General features: G+C 43.4%; 1 protein-coding gene across 3 annotated transcripts in view; it reads left to right on the top strand.

Moving 5' to 3' along the window:
* LANCL3 (LanC like family member 3) overlaps positions 1–20,251 on the top strand; it is a 72,774-nt gene extending 52,523 nt beyond the window's left edge. Inside the window, exon 5 of one of the 3 annotated variants that reach the window (XM_053312736.1) lies at positions 20,056–20,251. In XM_053312736.1, the coding sequence (XP_053168711.1) occupies positions 20,056–20,194 (139 nt within the window). In that variant the 3' untranslated portion in view covers positions 20,195–20,251. Of the gene's footprint in view, positions 1–4,567; positions 6,499–6,665; positions 8,190–20,055 lie in introns of those variants that run through there. The other 2 variants (XM_053312735.1, XM_053312737.1) reach the window with 2 other exon arrangements.
* The last annotated feature ends 1,930 nt before the right edge of the window (positions 20,252–22,181 follow it).

The raw sequence follows: 22,181 nt of genomic DNA, 5'->3' as shown, positions 1-22,181 counted from the left end.
AATAACTCTCAGAGAGCTCATTCCAAAGGCTTAGGGCAGCAACAGAGAAAGCTCTTCCCTGGGTAGCCACCAGACGATGCAACCGCAGATGGACCTCTCCAGATGATCTAAATGAATGGTGGGGCTCATAGTAAAGAAGACATTGGGGCTATTCTGACGATCAGCAAAAATCTGCTAGCCTCCGCTAGCCTGGTTTTTGCTGATCGTCAAAACCACCGGGCTCGGCTGCGAGCCTGGTGGTTCTCGAGTGGTTAACCCACTCCTGTAGCCCTCCCCAAAGCCCGGGTTTGTGGAGTGAGCGCTCTGCAAACCCGGGCTATCTGGTCATGAGTAGCTGAGGCGCGGCTCCAACCCAACCTGCTGTTATTACTATATTTCAAACCCTGCTGAAAGGCCCATATTAGAAAAATAGGAACAATTCTCAGTTGGTTCTTCTTCCTGTTGAGCGGATAAGTCCTTGAGGCTGGTGATGAACAACCTGTTCACACACAACATTTACCTTAGTGATCAGGTTGAAAACTTCTCGCTTTTAAAAACCAAGAGAACCTCTTTTGTGTGATCTACACTGCACAGATCAGTACAAAGACTGACCATTGGCAAAAGCAAACTATTATAGGCTGCCACCACCAAATATTTGATACTGGCTTTTCTGGAAGCCTAAAGCAAGTTGTGGGGAAATTTTTCCTATTATTTATTTAGCATATTTGTATACTGCCCAAAACTCACATCTCTGGCGGTTTTGTAGGCTTAGGACTGTCCATGTGTTCTAGCCGTAATGCCTAACAACCCCATCTTCTGGTCCAACCTAGCCAATTAATTCTAAAGATCACGTTTTGATCAGTGTGAAAAACCAAGCAGTTAGGCAGGCCCATTGTCAAAAGGTTTTAAATAGAGGACAAAATCATGTAACGTAAAAGCCATATAAGATACATTAAAAATTGAGCACAAGAGTCATAGCATGACACTAACATCAAAACTAGGAAATCTTAGTTATTGCTTTCACTAGCTTAATAGTTAGAAATTATTAACTTACACTAGCTGACCCCACACAGAGCATCTGTGCAGTTGTGCACTGAGCCTGTAGCGTCCCCCCGGAGCGCTCTCGCTCGCTCCTCCCCGCAGCGCTCTCGCTTGCTCCCTCTCGCAGCGCTCTCGCTCGCTCGCTCCCTCTCGCAGCGCTCTCCTTCACTCGCTCCCTCCCGCAGCACTCTCCCACTCGCTCCCCTGCAGCGCTCTCCCTCACTCGCTCCCCCCCACAGTGCTCTCCCTTGCTCGCTCTCCCCCGCCACATGCTCCCTCGCTCTCCCCTGCCACGCTCGCTTGCTCTCCCCCGCCGCTCGCTCACTTTCCCCCCGCTGCTTGCTCGCTCACCCCCCCGCCCCTCATTCACTTGCTCACCCCCTGCCCCTCGTTTGCTCTCCCCCTGCAGCTCTCTCCTTCCCTCCCCTCCCCTGAAGCTCTCTCCCCCCACAGCGCTCTCCCCATTGGGCGGGCCAGGGCCAGGCCATCCCGCCACCTCTCACCTCCTCCTCCCGGCTGGTAGGGCTTTGCTCGCCATCTGCCCACCTACTCGCCACTGCCATTATTTCTCCCCGCCACCGCCTCCTCTTCCTGGCTGGCGGGGCTTTGCTCGTCGACCACCCACCTCTTCTGGCCAGTGGGGTTTTGGCAGCCGGCCCTCCATCTCTGCATCCTGACCGCCACCATTATTTCTCTCCACTTCAATGCTGGAACTCTTGCACGCTCTAGAGCATCTGTGTGTTAGAACTTGATTGCTCCCCTCACCTCAGAGATCTCCCCACGCTCACCTGAGCTTTACTCCTGCTCCTCCTCCGTTCTGTTGCTTCCATCCCTCTCACCCTTCTTGGTCGTGGCTGCAGCACTGCTGCCACCTATTGGCCAAGCTGCAGCCCCCTATCCCCAGAGACCTCCCCATCCTCACCTGAACCCCGCTCCTGCTCCTCCCTCCAGGAACAGCAGCAGCGGTTGACCAGGCCATTCCTCGCTGCCGCCACCACCATAGCCGCTTGTTCCCCTCAGGCCGCTAACAGGCCCGGGCCCATCCCTTGCCTGCCTGCCTTCCTCTGACAATGGCCTCGGTAGCCCCAAACAGCAGCAGTGGTTGACTGGGCCCTTCCTTGCTGCTAGTGCTGCCATGGGCTCAAGCCCATCCCTTGCCCTTCCTTCTGTCTCTCTTTCCCCTCCCTTCTTTCTCTCTTTCTCTCTCCTCCACTCGCTCTTCCCCCTCCCTTCATGTTTTTTTCTTTCTCTTTCTCCCTCCCTGAGTTAACAGATTTTGTTCATCTTGTTTCCTCATCTAATTCACATAAAGGCAGCCTCCTTCTCCTGAAGGGGCTCCTTCCTCCCTCACGGCCCATCTTTTTGCAGACCCCTGCCTGCTATCCTTTTATATATATAGATTCCTCTCCTCTACAATCAAGAACATCTTCCGACCAGTAACAGTTGCATTCCAACTGACCTTAACCATCACAGGCTCCTCCTCCTCATCTGTATAGGGAATCTCCACTGCCCAATCACCACAGAGCCACAGGCTCCTCCTCTCTATCTGCATATGGAATCCCCACTGCCCAATCATCATGGTGCTTCTGCTCTCACAGGCTCCTTCTCCCTATCTGCATATGGAATCCCCACTGCCCCATCAGGTGCTTCTGCTTGCAAACTCTATCAGCCAATCATCTCCTTTCTACCACATCCCCACGCATGGCCTGTCTTGGAGAATTAATAATATAGATGTTCGCAATCCTTTGTTCAAGGCATAATAAAGATTCAAAGATTGCTTCAGCTGTATTGTTACTCAGCTACCCAAGGCCTGAGCCAACTGAAAGTGTTGAGGGTTGTAATTTTTATCCCCCACTTAATTAGCAGCACTAAAGAAGCTACCCACTCCAGTTACAGAGCGGTTTGCAGAGTTTAGTTGTTGCAGCTATTTAGAAAAGACACATGGAGATTCTTGTAGAATAAAATACTAAGTAGATTTATTGGTGAAGTACAACTTTGGATAGGAAAGACCTAATCCTTCATCTAAAAAACTACATAATGAATAAGTAGGGGAGAGAGATGTTTCCATCTATTTTCTAAGAGGAAAGGAAGAGATTCTGACTCTCACAGGAAATACCTGAAGTGAAGAGTCAGATCAGGGGTCATAGTGTAGAGACAGGTGGAACAGCTAGGGAGACCCTCACTCACTATCTCTACTCCCAATGCCCTTAGTGGTCATTAGGATAGTTGGTGCAAAAGGTCGATGCACTAGAACTCCAACAGAAAGAATAACCTATATTTCTATTAGAGCTATATATGAGGCCTCCCCAGAGGTTGCTCCAGTCTTGGCAGGTTTTGATGTCCAGGGAAGCTGGCTTTCAGTCCTGAGGTGGTTGAAGACGGGGAATGATGTGAAATAGGCAAGGTTGAGTTCCAGAGAAGGTCAATCCAGTATCCAAGGTCCAGACAGTTTGCCTCATCAGAGCCTGGCAAAAACTCAAGTTCCTGAGCAGACAAATATAGATCAGAGAAGGCAGAACAAAAAGCACAGTCAGGCAGGGGTTGAGTTCCCAGGCAACAATATTGGGTTGAAAGGCCCAAAAGCAGGTGTGTGGTCAAGGCCAGACAGGGGATACAATATAAGGCAGTTGTCAAAAAGAAGAACAGGCATAAAGGTAGAGTGCTCATGCTCAAGATGTGCTGCTCACATTGCAGCACAAACTCATAAGGCCTGGGCTTTATAGGGCTTGATAGTTCACAGTTGGCCCTTGGAGTCAGCTGATTGGATTTCAGGCAGGCTGGTACTTCAGCCTAGATGGCACCCTTGGACCAGAGTTCACTCTGCTTGGCTTGCCAGAGCATTGATGACCAGAGCATTGATGGCACAGGAGCCTGTCTCCTTGAAGTCCTGGTTCGAGACTCCATCTCTCCTCAGCACTGGCACCTTACACTAAATCAGGTCGAAAGAAAGAGAAAGTAAGTCCAGGACCCTCTGTGACTTTGTCCATAATAGGGGGGGAAATCACAACTGGAAAAAAGAATGACCTCCCATCCTTGATAATGACCAATAAAAGCCTTGGATCACACAGTGATTTCATGGAGTACTCTTGCAAATTACCATGCCTCTTTTTCAGTCAACCAAAATTCTCAGCACTGAAAAGAAAGAGATGGAGAACACTGTTGTTCCCTCCACAGTCTCCAAGCAATGAAAAGTTCCAGAGGTAGTGCTACCAGTTTTGATGAGAGAGCCGTGGAAATCCATGGTTTCATCCTAATAGTTGCTTTGATATCTGGCCAAAGACCGTAATAAGGGATTTACTTACTTACATAGTTGCTTTATTTACAAAGATATAAGCAGAGCATAAGTGAGAGCAAGCTACTATTTCTCCTAGATCCACTGCCCCATATGAGATTCTCAGAGTGCAACACAGCTGACTCACACAGCTCCTTTGCTCTCTGCCTCTGTGGCTTCCAAACTGCCAAGCTGCTGCTTTCTCTGTGTTTGAAAGTGAATTAATTGCCCATTCAGGAAATCATCAGTCTTTAAACATTAATATTGTTTTGTCAGAGTCCCAGACTCCCATCAAGTGTCTCTTCAACGAAACTATTGTGATACTCATTCACAGTCATCAGACAGTAGGCTTCTTCTAGCAATACAATAGCTCCTCCATGAGGCTGAGAAAACTCTCTGATTCCAACAATTGAATGGTTTGGAAACTGTTTAACCAGGGGACATAGAATAAAGGGTATTACGTACATCTTTATTTTCTGGGACGCTACCTCTAAAATAAGATGTTACAACTTAATAGAGAATTAGCTATGTATGCTATATAGCTATAGCATCAGCTATAGCTGTTCACTATTTAAAAATTGACTTTTAGAATTGATTTTTTTAAAAAATAAGTTTTTAAATTGGTGTATGTGTGTGTTGTGATTTGATGTGTTTTATGTGTTTTTATTGGATGTTTTAATGTTGTGTTGTGAGCCGCCCAGAGAACTATTTCTTATGGGGCGACTAACAAATAAAGTTCATTATTTATTATTCGTTTGCTTTGTAGGCCTATATATTTAATAATCATACAGACACAGGCTTATTTACCCCATGTCCCATTACACTCTGCAAGATCAACTAAGAACACCTTCTTGTTCCTTAGCCATATGCCAAGTTAAGACTGATGCTCTTAGTAGCTTCCCTACAGTTTTGGAATCAGCAACACCATTCCGGTGGAGGATGGAGCGAGGGGAGAGAAATCTCATCCACATGTGGAATTCTTGTACAAACTTGTACTTGAATATCTTGCAGAAACAGTTCTTCACTTTTAATTCAGGCTGGCTTTTAGTAGCCAGAGACAGAAGGGCGTAGGGGTGAATTTTTAATCACTGTAAAATTATTCTTAAATTAAGTTTCTGGTTTCTATATATATGCTTTTTATTCATCTGACTTATTCTGAGTAATCTGGGGGGAGGAGGCAACAACCTTAATCAATCAGTAAAATAAAAATAAATTAACTTTGTTATATTTTCCATTCTGAAGTGGAAGCAATTTAGATTTCTTTGATTTCAATAAGGTAGGACACTTTATTCCCATTCCTTATGCAACATCCTCTTTGTTGTCTCTGGGAAACCTAAAAATAAGAGAAGGTAAAAACCCTGGTGTTCTAGCTAAAAGAGCACCAGGCAGGGGCGTAGCTAGGGGAGAGGGGGCCAGTGTTCATCCCTTTCTCTGGCAGCCCCCCAGAGTGAGGGAGATAATGAAGAAAATAGGGAGGAGTGGAGCTGGAGGGCCCTCAGGAGCTGGGGGCCCGTGTTCTTTGAACCCTTTTGCTCAATTATAGCTATGCCCCTGGCACCAGGCTATCACTTTAAATGGCCTCCCAGCTCCTGCAAAGAGGCCGTTTAAAGGCTTAGCCTGGTGTCAGTCAGTGTGAGTGACTGGCCAGGGAGAGGGATGGTGGGTCTGGTCAGCTCTGCAGTCGTACCCGCTCCTGCCAGCAGCAGTTCAAAAGCAACTGTTCTTTGTAAAAAAAAAAAAAAAAAAAGCAGCCAGCAGCCCTAGGAGGGAGGCAGGGTCAGGTTACCACCTCCCCCTGCTGAGGGTTCTGCAGTTACTTTTCCCACCAGGAGCAGTTCAAAGGCACCTCTGCACCTCTTCTTTGTCAAAGGGGGGATGGCGGGTTAGGTCACCACCTCACCCATGCTGCAGGCTCTGCACATTAAAGGTAATTTCAGGGCACCCCATTGGCTCTTTGTTTTTGACTGAATTGAGGTGAGGCGCTCCTCCCTCTCCCTCCCACCAGCCCATACAGTAAAATTCGAATAGATTCAACTAGATTCAATCAGAATCTGTCTGATTCAATTTGACTTCAAATCTAATCATCCCTTTGGGGAGTGATTCGATTAGAAGTCAAAATACTTGAATCAGCCAGATTCGAGTCGAATCAATTAGCACATCCCTAATAAATATACTACAGGTGAGACAAAGCAAGACTGAGCAGTGAGTCACCCCATACATTTAACAATATATTTTGTTAAGTTTTGTTCTGAATTGGGAACAATTCTGAATTGGGAACAAAATTGAAGCTAGCTTGAAATAGCAATTAATCATAGTTTATATACAGATATATAAATATATTGATATTACTGTCTTTGTCTTGCATATCTCTTAGGTTTGCTGAATTCTTGTTTACTGAAGAATTTAAGGCTGGTTCCCGAGCACTGGAAAGTGTTTACAGCCTATTTGAAGGTTTCTCAGGGACAGTATGTTTCCTGGTTGACTTGCTGCAACCTAACCAGGCTGAGTTCCCTCTCTTCAGTGTCTTTGTGTAAAGAAGACTGTTTACAGTGCCATGCCAGGATAGCCATCCAGTAGGCAAAGTGTTACTTTACTATGAAGGAGGCGATTTTCAAATAATACATCTATTTCAATGTTACAACTAATATGCTAGCCTTAATGTTGCTAGGCAGGCATCGGGGAGAGCAGGTGAATTTATTTATTTATTTATTTATATGTTTGTTTGTTTTGTTTACTGGGCTTTTAGGAAAGGGATCATGTAATTATAAGAAGAAGCAATTTTGAACAAAGGGAAGAAAAGAGAGAATATTTTTCCAAAACTGAAAAGGGAAAGGAGTTCAGTAGAATTTTTAAGAGAAACTTAAACATCTAAATCAAGAGAGCATTCTTTCTTTAAAAGGTGCTTTGGTTAAAAGGTAAACTTCAAAAATAAATGTTGTTGAGTATGCAAGTAGGGAACAAAATTTCTGCTAAGTGAATTTTTAAGTGATACATAAAAATAAACTGCCCAAGTCAATTCTTTTGGGAAGAAATTTGGCAAGCCAAGCAATAAAATTTGACTTTCCAGCACATCTGAGACACAAATTATCCTCTGAGGGTATTGAGAGGCTCTGGAACCTAGCAGTCATCTTTATCATATATGCTTACAAAATTGAAGCACTGAAATACAGTAAAGGCTGCCTTTACCATCAAGGACTTCAAGATGAGAAGTAGGTCTCCCTGAAAAGACATATGTGGTTGACACCACGTATGAATCTATGTGTCTTTAAAGCTCCAGGGGGCAGAGCTCTCAATTCTTTAGTTAGGAATTGTCTAGTTAGGAGACTTACAAGGTCAGGATGTATACAGATTTTAATGTAAACAGATACATGCCTAAAAACATTTTCCTCATGTTGGGAAAGTGTTTGGTTAGGCCTAGGCCTTAATTTTGGGAGGCTCATTTTGAAAACTTAAGAGTTTAATTTGTGAAATATATTATTCCCCACCCATGAGATTTCATGGTTTGTGTAAATGAGAAGTGAATCTGGCCCATAAAGCAAGAGGACAATAAAACTAGAACTCTTTGACTTGCAGAAAAGAATAAACAAAAACAATATACGGTAACTAGATTAGTAAATGGTGCAGTGAGAGTATGGAGAGACAGTTACATTCCTCATATTATATATGATCAGGTAGCTTAGTATATATTTTCAGTGATAAAAGCTAATAATATGAATACCTATTTGAACCGAGCAACACACAAAAGAAATGTACATGGCTATTGTTAAAAGCATATTGTAAAGAAATAAGCACTGGCACGCTCAGAAAGAGGCTGGAGTGTGGCTCCGGTGAAGGCTTCTTCTGAAGCCAAGCATGTGAGAAGGGGGCAGGAAGGAAGCAATTTTCACTTCTCTTCTCTCCCTCCAAAAGCCCTTTTCGCTCCCAGAAATATGTCCCTGAGGGCTGAGTAACCCTCAGAGACATATTTCTGGAAATGAAAAGGATTTTTGGAGGGCAGGGAGAGAAGTGAAAATTGCTTCCTCCCCACTTTCAAGTGCTTGGCTGCAGAAGAAGCTGCCACAGTCCCGCTACAGACCTTCTTCCACCATCATATTCCTTCAAAAGATGCGGGCTTCTATAAATAAAGCACAAGTATACATCTAGATAAATGATTAGCAAGAACTGTGCTTAAAGATGTAGTGCTAAGATAAAAGCTCTTCTACGGTGAACAAAGTAATACTTTTAATTATAGCAAGTAAGGAACTATACTGAATATTGCTGTTCGTATTTGTGGCCTGAACTACAGACTGCTTTAGTGTGATTCAGTAGGACCTATAGAATGCTCTGATGTATTTTGTCTACTTTTAGTGAACTATTGTGTAATTTTAGTGATCATGTAGTTGCAGATTGCTTAAAACACCATGTGGAAGATACTTACAGGGCTCAACAGAACCTCTTTCTTCCGATCCCCAGGCAGGCATGCAGGCAGCATAGCAGGGTAGTCCAGATCTCCATGCTCTGGATAATGTAAAACTTCACTGAGGGCCAAATTAGCACTTTACTCAGCAGTCATGTGGAGGGGTGAACCAAATCAGGTTCACAGTGTCACTTTAACCCTTTGCCCAGCACAAACCTGATCTTACATGGCTGCTATTTGTCCTGGAAGAAAAGGACAAAGAGAATGCCCAGGGGGCCTGATCCTGATAAGGACTGTGCCAAGGACAAAGGGTTAATGCCTCCTTCTCCCATGCCATGAGTCTTATTGATCCCCTCCCACCCCTGGCTGCTATTGAGTAAAGGCAGGGCTGGTGCTAGGGGTTTGGGTGCCCCCCCTGCAACCTAGAAATTGGTGCCACCCTCCCTCATCAATGGTAGGCTATACCACCACCCCAGGCATTTGCGTGTTCACATGCACACAATTTTTTTGATATCCACTCAGCCAATTTTAGATCCCTTCCAGGTTGAATCAGAAAGACCCTACTCTGAACGCATGTGCGCTCACACTGCCTTGATACTGCCACCCAAACCAAAACTCATCTCCGCACACAGATGAAAAAAAACTAAAGGGGACACTGCAGGAGAGAAAGGCAGCTTAAAAAAACACATCAACGTATTTGCAAAGTCTTATTTTGATGCAAGTCTTTTTTTAAAAAAATATCATTTATTCAGCAGTTTTAGCCCCTTATCGAATGGTTTACTTGGCCTGCAAGATTTATTGATTGATTGATTTGATTTGATTTGATTTCTATACCGCCCTTCCAAAAATGGCTCAGGGCGGTTTACCCAGAGTAATAATAAATAAATAAGATTGATCCCTGTCCCCAGAAGGCTCACAATCTAAAAGAAACATAAGATGGACACCAGCAACAATCACTGGAAGTACTGTACTGGGGGTCGATAGGGCCAGTTACTCTCCCCCTGCTAAATAAAGAGAATCACCACATTAAAAGGTGCCTCTTTGCCAAGTTAGCAGGGGTTAGGGTCCTGATCCCACCCAATGTTTAACATCCCCACTCCACTGAACTGCTGCCTGCCTCTGTCATGTTCTCCCTTTCCCCCCCTTTCTTGATGCGCCTGGCTGCATCCCTCTTTGCTTGCTAGTTCCTTCTAGGGATGTGCAAACAGGTTCAACTATTTGGGGTTGAACTGAACCACCCTCTGTTCAGTCCAACCCCGGACCGAACCCCACTGGGGGTTCGTGAGTTTGTTGGTTTTTAAATTTAATTTTTAAAAAAACTTACTCCCTCCAGGAGAGTTGTCCGAGGCAACTCAGGCCTGGCAGAAGCCCATTGCGGAGACACGGTGGCCTCCAAAATGGCCACCGCACTGGGGGGGGAGGCCAAAATATGGCCGAATGGTCAATTTATGGACTAAGGGAGGCCAGTGGGGGGAGGGGATAAGAGAGAGAGAGAGAGAGAGTGTGTGTGTGTGTATAAGAGAGAGAGAGACATGAACCACCCCGCCAGACTAAACTGAGGGGGGAGGTCAAGGGGGTGCCGGACAGTCCAGTTCAGACTCGAACTGAACCGGACCAGCCGGTTCCGTGCACACCCCTAGTTCCGTCTTCATCCTACTTTCCCTTCTTCCATCTCCTCCATTCACAATTTCATTCCTTGCTTCCCCCAGCTCCCACCCCATCCCCTTTCTTATAAACTCCACTGGTTTTCTCAATTCACATACATTGCACTTGTTTTCTCTTCTGGCTCCATGCTTGCTTTTAAAAATCCCAGTTTGTTATCTTCATCCCCTTTTTGGTGAGAATCAGTAGCCCACCCCACTCCCTTTCCTCAATATCTCCCTTATTTTTTTCTCCATTTGATTTCTCAGATCACACACATTGTACTTGTTCTCTCCTGCATGCTTGCTTTTTAAAAATCCCATTTTATTGTATTGTATCTTCATCCCGTTTTTGGTGAGAGCCAGCCAGCCAGCCATCAGCCTGCCCCCCGCCCCTTCCATTCTCCTCATATCTCCCTCCCTTGTCGTTCTCAGCACTCTTGCTCACTTTTGTTTATGTTGTTTCTTTTGCCTTCCTTCCTTCCTGATTCCTCCTCCGTAGTAGTGAGCAGTTAATACATGCAGCAACACTCCAGCCAGGGCCAGGCAGCCAAACACTCCCTCTCGCTCACCTGCCCTGCTGCCTGCCTCGTGTGTGTTTTTCAGTGGGGCTGGCTGCATAGTCTCTCCTCTCATCACATGAGAGACTGGAGAGATTCTGCGCACAGCAGATCCCGGACGTGAGCAACCAGGTTGCCTAGGACTCAGGAGGCAGGCAGCTGGCAGCCACAGCTGGGATCACGCGGCCACACTCCCCGCACCAAGAGAGATCGAGGGCTGGTTGCTGCTACAGTAGGAACTGGCAGGGGAGGGGACTCTTGGAGGGCCCCCCGCAAGTCTTTGAGGCCCCCCCACAGCTCTTGCCTGGCTGTCAGGGGGCGAGCACATAGCCACCCATGCTGTGGGCACCCCCCAACATCGCTGACCCCCTGTGATGTGGTCCGTGCTTACTGTGTTGCACCAGCCCTGAGTAAAGAACAACTTTAACCAAGACTTTAGGCAAGGTAACATGTATTGATAGGAAGTAGGGATGTGCAAACTGGCTCAATCTTGAGCCGGTTCAATCTCGAACTGGTTCATTTCAAGGGCTCGACCTCGAACCTGACTGGGCCTGGTGCAGCTTGAGGTTGAGCCAACCCATCTGGGCCAGTTTGGGGGTGCCGGGTACCATTAATTTTTCATTTTTAAAAGTTTGACTTACTGCCACCAAGGGCTTTGGAGGCCTTCGGAGGAGGGTCTCTGCTGTGGCCATGGGGGTCTCTGGTGGCTCCCCTTCCCCATCACCCTCCTCCAAGTCTCCACGGGTCAGCTCTGTCTGTTTGGGGGCCATTTGGGCCCTGTTTTCATGTACTGTGGCCATTTGGGGGCTATTGTGCATGTGCACAGGCTGTTTGCATAACTGGATCATAACCCGGTCACGCAAATGGCCTGTGCACATATGTGGCAGCCCAAAAAATGGCCACCATGTGCAGAGGGCTGAAACAACCCCAAAATGGGCTGAGCCAGCCCTTGAAGACTTGGGGGAAAACCAGTGGGGTCTGGGGGATCTGCTGGAACCCCCCATGGCTTCTCGGCCCATTTGGGGGCCATTTTGACCCTGTTTTCATGTAATGTGGCCATTTTGGGGCTAGCACGCATACGTGCAGGCCATTTGTGTAACTGGGTCATGACCCAGCCACACAAATGGCCTGTGCACATGTGTGGCAGCCCAAAAAATGGCCACCATGTGTAGAGGGCCGAAACAACCCCAAAATGGGCTGAGCCGGCCCATGAAGACTGGGCGGGGGGAGGCCAGTGCAGGCAGGGGGAACTGCTGGAACCCCCATGGCTGTAGTAGCACCCCCTGAGTTTTCCAAAGCCCTTGACAGTGGTAAATCAAACTTTTAAAAACAAAATTTATGGTACCCAGCACCCCTGAACTTGGCCCAAACCAGTCTGAATCCAAATTGGACCCACCATTTGGGGGAGGGGCAAAACCGAACATGCCTGGTCCATTTCAAATCTGGTTCAGATTCTAACCCAACTGGGCAAACCGGTTTTGTACACCTCCCTAATAGGAAGTTTTGCAATTATTCTTATTATTGTATTAATATACTATCTTCTTATAAATTATTTATTTCAGTAGAAGAATAGTACAAGTGCTTGTGGAGGTTGAATAAGTTTTCACCACCACAGTCTTATTTACTTAAGATTTGGAAGTAACTCAGCATCATGGTCAACATGATGTGCACAGCATTCCACCCCTGGAATGGTTTGTGCTGGGACTGCTCTGCACTCGAAGCAGAACTACGTGCTGTCCCAGAAGCTCTGCGCGTAACTTCCAGCAAATGCACGTGCTTCCCAGGCTGCTGTGCAGCACTCTCTCCCCACCCCACAGAGCACCCATATTTCACTGTGCTGCCCAGGCATCCCTGCACCACTGCTGGGTGGCTTTTAAAGAGCCACCACCACCGCGTTCCTACTCTGGAGCACTTGCCCTGTGAGGCACTGCCTCCTGGTGGTGGGGGCTGGGAATTCCGACCTGGTATTCCGACATTTTCCAACACACACAGGCCTATTGCTTATATAATTGTTTGTGAAATGATTCAGTCTCAACACTGGCACTGGAGTTGCTTCCCCATGGTATGATCCCATTTAAACAGGACCAATTTTGCAAGTCTTTTCCACTTGATGAACACTCTCCTTCTATGTGATCAGCTTCACTACAGAGTTGGGCTATTCAAGCACACTTCTAAATGGTGTGGGATCATACCATCATGGGGAAATTGCTTCCATGCTGCTGATGGTGTGTGTGGGTGTGTGTGTGGGTGTGTGTGTGTGCACATGCTTCTGAAAGAAAAGGGGGATCTATATAAGTAAAGTCTCTAAGTAAAATAATCTGCAAAATTAATGGATACTTTACTTCGCTTTCTTCCTAGACTTCAATTCCTGTGGCAGAAGATAGCAATCTAAACTTAAATCCCACCTGATCCATGAATTCATTCCCTGATTTTGAGCATTTCACAGGCTCTCAGTTGCAGGCTCTTAATGTTACATAATAATAACAACAACAACATACCTCACAGGGCTGTGATAACAAGGACTCCCATTTTTAAACCTTGGGATAAGGTGCTCTGTAAGACTTAAATGATAATAAGCACATTGAGACGTTAGAGAATGCTATCTGCCATTGGAATATGAAATTCTTTCTTAAAATCCATTGCTTTGAGCCAGTTTTGGAGTAGAATTGCTCTCTTTTTCAGTACTCTTAACAATTTACATGGAATTGTGGTCCAGTATGCTTCCATTAAAAAAAAGATGGATTTTGCCAGTAATCTGAACAAGATCAAACTCCCACACAATTATACCAAATAGCTGCATTTAGATTTCAACCTCTTAGTACATATTTTGGAAGTGGTATACCTTTTATTATTCATGGTCTTCAGTCTACTTCACAAAGAAACCACTCAACAGATTGGACCTAATGTTGGGTGTTTTTAAAAAGCAAACAAAACCACTTTTCCATACTACACTGATTGTGTGGCTCTTACATAAGTTTGCACATTTCTCATTATTGATTTAAAAATCTGTGAATGGTTTTAGCATTAAATGATTTGAGAATATTCTCTCATGTTGGAATTCTGCAAATCATAAACACACTTGCTTAAAGGCATCCTATTGATTTCTATGTGCATTCCATATCCACATAGTTTGCTTATAATAGAGGTATATGAAAGTTGGATGCTTGTTGCCTGTTGATTTCCAATCGGTCAGTGTTTCTAAGATGCTCTAGATAGAAAATATAATACAGCCAGAGATTTCCAGCACTGAATAGGAAGTTAGATTAGAAGATATCTGAAATCTGTTCCAATTCTAAAATTATCATCCCATGATATGCTCTATACTACAAAGGAAAATCCTTTCCTTTTCTTCCTACTTCTTTTCTTGCAGACTCTCCCCAAAAGTAGTGCAGCTTAAGATATGATATATGATACAATAGCCTCAGCTATCTTAGACATCTAATGTGGAAATTGCCTCTACTTATTGTAAATCTAGAATTTCACTATTTGAAACAATATACTGTAGCAGACATACTTGGTCACAATACTGTTTCAAAAACATGCAACATAGCCATGTATCTAAAAGCAAATTGACATGAAGCAAGATCTCTTTTAGGCATTCAACCCTCTATATGTTTATTTAGAAGTCTGACCAAGTTCAATAGGGCTCATTCCCAAGAAAGTGTGCTTAGGATTGTAGTCCACATTAAATCCTTAAATATGCTAAGTTGCTTATATGTGTAGTTAAATAGAAAATTTAAGTAGTATGGTGATTTCTCAGTTATGCTTTCTTAAAGAAAAAGGATTATTAATCTTTGCCATATATTATATACAGTACCCATCTGTGGCATATGTCTTGTATCCTATTGTGTAAAACATTGGATTTCGTGTCCTAAGGGGCTATTACTAGTTGTGACTGTTGGGCAACAAACTTCAGATCATAGTAAAATTATTTCAACTAAACATAGAATCGTAGAGAAAAAAGGGGAAAAAAGATTACTCTAGCTTAGCTATCATTTTAGTAGCAGATTTATAAATTTTAGCAAATGGTTATTTTTCTGTAACTTTGAAGTATGCTAGAGACACTGTGATATTAGCTTTGTCTATGTTCTCCCTCCCCCACCCCATTTTTTAACGTTAAAAATATTCAGTGACTAGGTAAGCAGCTGAAACATTTGATCACTGCATTCTGATGCAACGCCATGCAACTTACTTATCTTCTTTCAGAGAAAAGGCGAATGGTTCACCCATCTGCACCACACTATTTGATTACTCCAGAGCTCTAGTCACATTATATTCAAGGGACATACAATCTGGGTATAGTGTACTGTTCTGTACTCATGTAATTCACATGGTATATTGAACACACATATAGTACACTTCCTATCTGCATTCTGCATTTTAGGGGGCCTATTCTCAGGGTCACTTAAAATGAACACATGTACAGTCATTCCCACAAAAACATGCACATGTACAGACACTGGAACGCACATACCGCAAAATAACTGAAAATGGCTGTGGTGTTAGTTCTCTGCTAGGGCAAATAATCATCACTGTACTATATTGTATACAAATTAATGACTACAGCAGGAAAAGAATCTATGAGAAATACATCCAGTTCTGCATATCCATGAAGACAATCATAAGTGTTCAAGTAAATGTGTGCACATTGAAAATTGTACGTTTAAAAGACTCATTTTGCACTCACCTTCAAATATTTCTGCTATGAGTAGCAAGGTTTTTGTCTATGCAGACACCCTCTTAAAAGGTGCTTAGGAAGTCTCCATATTTGATAGTATACCTTTTGAATGCAGGCAGCAGACTGACATCAGTGTATTGAGTAACGTGAGTCCTCTTCAGCTCCCTGACATAATGGAAGAGTTCTGCTAATGTAGGACAGGAGGAGAAGGAATACCAAAGTCAGGATTTTCTGGACTAAAAATTTATGTAAAGAACCCATAGAAGAATGACTGCTATCATTCATTCAACAATGAGAAAGAATCTTAGCTGGAATTTAAAATGTTACATCCTGATCTTAAGCCTCTAAATAAATGCTCAGATGGAGGAGCATCAACTCCTGTACAGCCCAATATTACATATGATGACACTGACCTGCTCTTATAATTGGCTAAATAGTTAGAAGCTTGAGAGTAATTCAAAAACAGAAATTTACAGAATGACCAAAAAATCCTAAGAGAACGTGTATGTGTGTGTGTATATATATCTCTATCTATCTATCTATCTATCTATATATACACACACATACACACACACACACACACACACACACACATATATATACACACACAAAGCCATAAGCTACCAATACTCAGGGCCCATGAAACAATACATTTTAGGGATGTGACTAAGCGTATTCCAACAAAGTAGCACAGATTTTGCTTCATCACATGACTATTTATATCACATATACTGCACTTAACAGCTGAATTGCCTTGAATATGTCAACATCAATTATTGCAGACTTTCATCACTGGACAGTGTGCATTTGTGTACGTTGACTAAGAATTTCTGTTCATACTGAATTTTCCAATAGCACCTACTTACAATGTGTACATTTTAGTTAACGATATACTTTAATTGTGCAATATTGTGATAAGAACAGCCCTGCTGGATCAGGCCCAAGGCCTATCTAGTCCAGCATCCTGTTTCACATAGTGGCCCACAGTTTCCCTTTCTGGGAGTGTTTACAAACTGTGGACAAGATGAAACTGGTATTTGAAGACATATTACATCTCTGTTTGAAGTATATCAGAGTATATTACCACTTTTAGCCGTCTGTGCATGCTTTTCAGACTTCAAATCATAATTTGTAAAAAGCACATATCAGTAGTTCTGTAGGTTGTAGTTTCTGATTTTAAAATTAGAGTCCCTATTTTTCAAAGGTTAACTTTAAAAGAAATTGGTTATCAGTTAGTTTCAAATATAATATAGCAGACTACAAGATTTAATTAAAACTTGTTTTGCAAGCAAAGTGCAGATTGCTGATCAAAAATATTTTATAATGCAGTGGTATTCCTAAATAATGTTATATAATAATAAACCAAAAGTATTTTCTATACAGTGATCATAATATACTGTACAATGAGGAAGATTTTCTTAAATCCTTCTGTTTCATATAGAGGGAAACTATTGTCAGACATTGAGTTACATTTCAATCTTTGTTACTATGTCTGACAGAAAGAAAGGAGTACAATAATAACGGACTTGATTCTACATTTGGGGTTGCTCCAGGCAGGATCTGTTCTCAGAAGTGCCGATAACCTTCACATTATCAACAAAACCCCTGGCTTGTAGTAAAAGGTGATGTCCCAAAGACCACTTGCTTGAAATGAAGCACAGCCTTCTATACCTTCATTTTCAGTACTACGGAGTATCAAGTCTAGGTGTAACACATTGCCTTTAAGGACCAGACCTTACCATTTATGTAGAATCAAGCCCTAGGTCTCAGTGTAGCCATGGTGGAGTTGCTAGCAAATGAACACTGATGAGTCCATCTGCTTGCAGAGTTACAGCTTGATGGCAGTGGTTTGTGTTGCTTGCTAACAATTACTGTTACATACCCACTGTTGGTAATTTCCATTCATTTGTTTCTGCTTATGGTATCCATATCATAAGTGATAAGAAACATTTGTATCCTCAGCTTTGATATCTACTCACTGCCATAACAAGGTGGTGTAGTTTTAAAATCAAGATTAATTTACTCCTGTAGAATTGCATTTTACTGTTGAAAAAAACCTTGCCGCTATGATGTTTTAAACTGTGATATTTGAAGATGTGTTTATTGTACTAGTTTTGTACTGTAAACTAAAGAGATATAGAAGCTACTTTTTTTTAGCCTTTTAAAGTGGTGATCATCGTATTGGCTTAGCAATGACAGAAGAATTCTCCATCTATCCATGTTATTTATATAAAACCTGTGTGGTCTTTTGCCTTAATTCAAATAAAATATATCTGTACTGTTATGTGCTATGGCTAATTTGAATTTATTGAACAATTGCTTTTAGTTTGTTTCTCAGTCGCTAATCTGACTAAAGTTCTGCGATACCACAGACATAGTTTTAAAGTACATGTGCTAGGCATTCAGATTATAGAGCACGTTTCATTCTATGGAGATGTTGCTTCTTACTTCCTGTGTAATTTTATAGTCCATGTAATTTTATTTGCCATGCCTTGATGTGAATGAATCTGAAAATCAATGAGCATCTAACTGAAGGGCATGATGATGATGATGATGATGTGAGAGCTCACTGTATCTATATAGATACATCCCATCTTCACATCATTTCTGTCACCTGTGCAGAATAATTAATTAAATATGGGATTATACCCTAATAACAAGAACACCCATTAAAACCAACAAATATATTCTGACAAGTCTGGGACAATGTGTACAGGCAGATAGGTCAATACCTGTATTTTATAGGCAAACATTTCCAGGCAAGTCCAATTCAGTAAGGGTGATCCCCTTGTGAGTACATGAAGCTGCCTTTTACTGTCTAGTTCAGTTTTGCTTACCCTAATTGGAGGCAGCTCTCCAGAGTTTCAGACAGGGCAGGATCTTTCTCAGCCTTACCTGGAGCATTTCCAGACAGCAGGCTTTACCGCCAGTTTACTGTGAATTCAAATTTGCCCCCGCCCCAACATTGATGCAAAAATAGACCTTTTTTTAAACCTCAGACATGAATTGGGTTATGCTCTAATGTTCAATGAAAAACCCGAATTGTGTGTGAAGTGCTCTCTGATAGCTTGCAGATACTTTGCAGTAAATCTGGTTGATATGTGAACACACACACCCTCCAATCTGGAGGAGAAGCAAGCTAAAAGCCCTGTCTGGAAATGCTCCTGGAAACGCCCGGGATTGAATTTAGGACCTTTTGCATTTAAACCACATGCTCTACTACAGAGCCATGGCTTATCCTCCCCAGTGGATATCTGTTGTCAAATCAAGAAATAAGTGTGAAAATACATGGTACAGCTCCATTTCAGGAGCTCCACATCCAGAACCCAGGATGTGCATGCAGTTCCAACGGCTGGATCAAGACTGCTTTTGCAGCACCTGTGAGATGGTTGGTGCTATTATCCATGGCAGAACTGACATCTGTCCACTTTGGAGATGGAAAAGCTGAATCCATGGTATATGTGAGCAGATATTTCCAATAGCACTTGCATACTCTACTGCTGGGCATGTGCAAAAGAATTAAATACTGCCATTATCTAGGATTGTCTATTCCTTCTCCACATGAACTGACCAGCAAAATGGTTGGACTTGGCTGGAGAACCAATGCACTCAGAGGTGCACCTAGGTAATTTTGGAGCCTGGACTAAAAGGCCTTTAGAGTCCTCCCCCTTGCTGGAGCCCCCCCGCCCCAAGTTAAACATCATCCCCCTACACACACACACACCATGACACATGCAGGATTTTAACACATGGGTTCTTGATGACACAAACAGCATCAAGGACTCACAAGAGTTACATTCTTGTGGACTCACAAGCATGTAAGAACATAAAAGAACAGCTATATTTATACAAATATGCATTAGCAGAAACATTTCAACACACAACTTAACATATTCCCATCCCACATATTTCATTCCCCACTCCCCCCTCTATCTCTAAAACACCTGGCACAGGTCACAATCACACTCGGTGCCCAGTGCAGTGCAGGCCAGTGGCCACCTCACCCAGGATAGACTTAAAAGGATTTGACCCCACCCCCAGTGGTGTGGAGGCCCTGGACTTTGGCCTCAAAGTCCAGGAGTAAGACTGCCCCTGAATGCACTGAAGCCATATCCTCACTTGAAAACAGCATGGTGGCCACTTGAAATGCAAACAGTGTTGAAGCTGCTATGTAGCAGGCAAGCTGTTCTCATAGAGCGGGGCGAATAAAGTGGGGGGGGGGAGCAGAAGAAACTGTTATAAAGAAACTCACAATGTGGGTCTAGCAGCTTTTAGCACAGCTTGCTTGCTTGATTGCTTGGGAAGTTTGGTGGTAGGAAGAGTATGAAAATGCCTTAAAGAATTTTTGATGTGTGGTGACAGGTAAGAATGAATGAATAAACAAACTTTATTTGTTAGTTTCTCCATAACAAATTGTTCTCTGAGTGGCTCACAGCAAGAATGCAGTTGTGGAAGAATTCATCATGATACAAATCCTTTTTCTATACCAGAAAGGCAAGAAGTGGTGTGGCTTCAAAGCACAGATTCACTACCTGGAGCACATGGATATGTGCAGGCTGCAACAATAATTCCCACAGTCTCCAGAGCTCCACAATGTGCCTCACAGAACATGGGATTTGCTCTGGCTGAGATCTGTGAGCTCCTAGTTTCCATGACGTTGCTTTGCTTCCTATAGAATATAGACAGTAGACCTGTTTAAAGCAAACTAAGAGCAGGTACTCTCTCCAATGCACATACAAGCGCTCCATTCGAAAACTTCCCACTGAACAGGAACTGCCTCCATTAATGCATACAGAGTGTCTGAAAAGTCAGGGTGATATGGAAGTAATTTGGTGTTATTTGGTGATCAGACATGCAAAATATCATTTGATGTCATTCCTTGGTTAAAAGAATGTGTGTAAGTTTGCTTTCCTCCCCTGACAAAGCTCATCATTCAGGGCAGTTGTGTGAAGGTGCAGCTTTTTACCACAGGCAATTAGCACCTATTGAACTCAAGCACTGGTTAATGGTGCAGAAAGAAAAGAAACAAGTTGTTCTAGTAAGAACTAATGAGCCTACTTTCCTTTCACTATCTCTACAACTGGAAGTAATTTGATTCAAATAGAGGTTCACAAGTTAGATCTCTTGCACCTCAAATGTTCATGTGTCCGCCTTCTTGGATCAGGGGATGACAGCATTACAAACTACATCATTGCAAACTACACCATTTGAACCTGTGTGTTACTCACTACAACTGTGCCGAATTTGGTTCAAATCGATTAGACAGTCCTCAAGTTAGTGCACTTAAGCCTCAAAAGTTCACACGTCCACCATCTTGGATTGGGGTGGCTGACATCATCACAAACTACACCATTGGTGCATCCCTATGTGTCCCTAAAGCTGCAGAAATTTTGGTTCAAATCGGTTAAGCCGTTCACAAGTTAGCCTACCTGTGCCCCCAAAGTTTATGTGTTTGCCATCTTGAATTGGTGTGGATGATATCATCAAAAATTATGCCATTGAGGTGTCCCTGTGTGTCACTCACTGCAACTGTACCCAATTTGGTTCAAATGACAGTCCACAAATTAGCCAGCTTGAGCCTCAGACGTTCATGCAACCACCACCTTGGATTGGGGTGGATGACATTATCACAAACTGTGCTGTTGAGGTGTCCCTATGTGTCCCTGTTGAGGTGTCCCTATGTGTCCCTACAGCTGTAGCAAATTTGGTTCAAATTGGTTAAGTGGTTTACAAGTTAGCCCACTTGCACCTCAAAGGTTTACATGTCCACCATTTTGAATTGGGGTGGATGACATCATCACAAACTATACCATTGAATGTCACTCAATGACAACTGTCACCCTGTGTGTCACTGCAATTGTACCTAATTTGCTTCAAATGAGTTAGGCAGTCCACAAATGAGCCCGCTTGAGCCTCAGATGTTCATGTGGCCACCATCTTGAACTGGAGTGGATGACATCATCACACACCACACCATTAGGGCATCCCTATGTGTCCCTACACCAGCCACCTAATGGCACAGTGCGGAAATGACTTGAATAGCAAGCCCGAGGTTGCCAGTTTGAATTCCCACTGCTATGTTTCCCAGACTATGGGAAACACCTGTATCAGGCAGCAGCGATACAGGAAGCTGCTGAAAGGCATCATCTCACACTGCGTAGGAGGAGGCAATGGTAAACCCCTCCTGTATTCTACCAAAGACAACCAGCGGGCTCTTTGGTTGCTGGGACCACAGCTGTATCAAATTTGTTTCAACTCGGTCAGGCAGTTCACAGGTTAGCCCACTTGGACCTCAAACATTCACGCATCCACTATCTTGAGAATTGGGGTAGATGACATCATCACAAACTACACTCTTGGGGTGTCCCTGCAACTGTACCCGATTCGGTTCATATTGGTCCAGGCGTTGTGAAGTTGAGAACACACAGAGAACACCTGGTGATCTCATAAGCCTACTGGAAAGTAGGCTAAAAAGGCAGCAACCTTAGCGGCCAGAACTAGATACCACAACAAGCAGCACTTTTTGTCTTTTCACCACTGCAACACACTAGTAAGGTATACTACTGGGTTTAAACACGGAATATGAAATCATATATAAGGAAGAGTACCTCAGTGC

The sequence above is a fragment of the Hemicordylus capensis genome, chromosome 3, assembly GCF_027244095.1.
Source record: "Hemicordylus capensis ecotype Gifberg chromosome 3, rHemCap1.1.pri, whole genome shotgun sequence".
NCBI lineage: Eukaryota > Metazoa > Chordata > Lepidosauria > Squamata > Cordylidae > Hemicordylus > Hemicordylus capensis.
The sequence above is the reverse complement of the archived record's forward strand: the minus strand, read 5'-3'. Positions and strand labels throughout refer to the sequence as shown.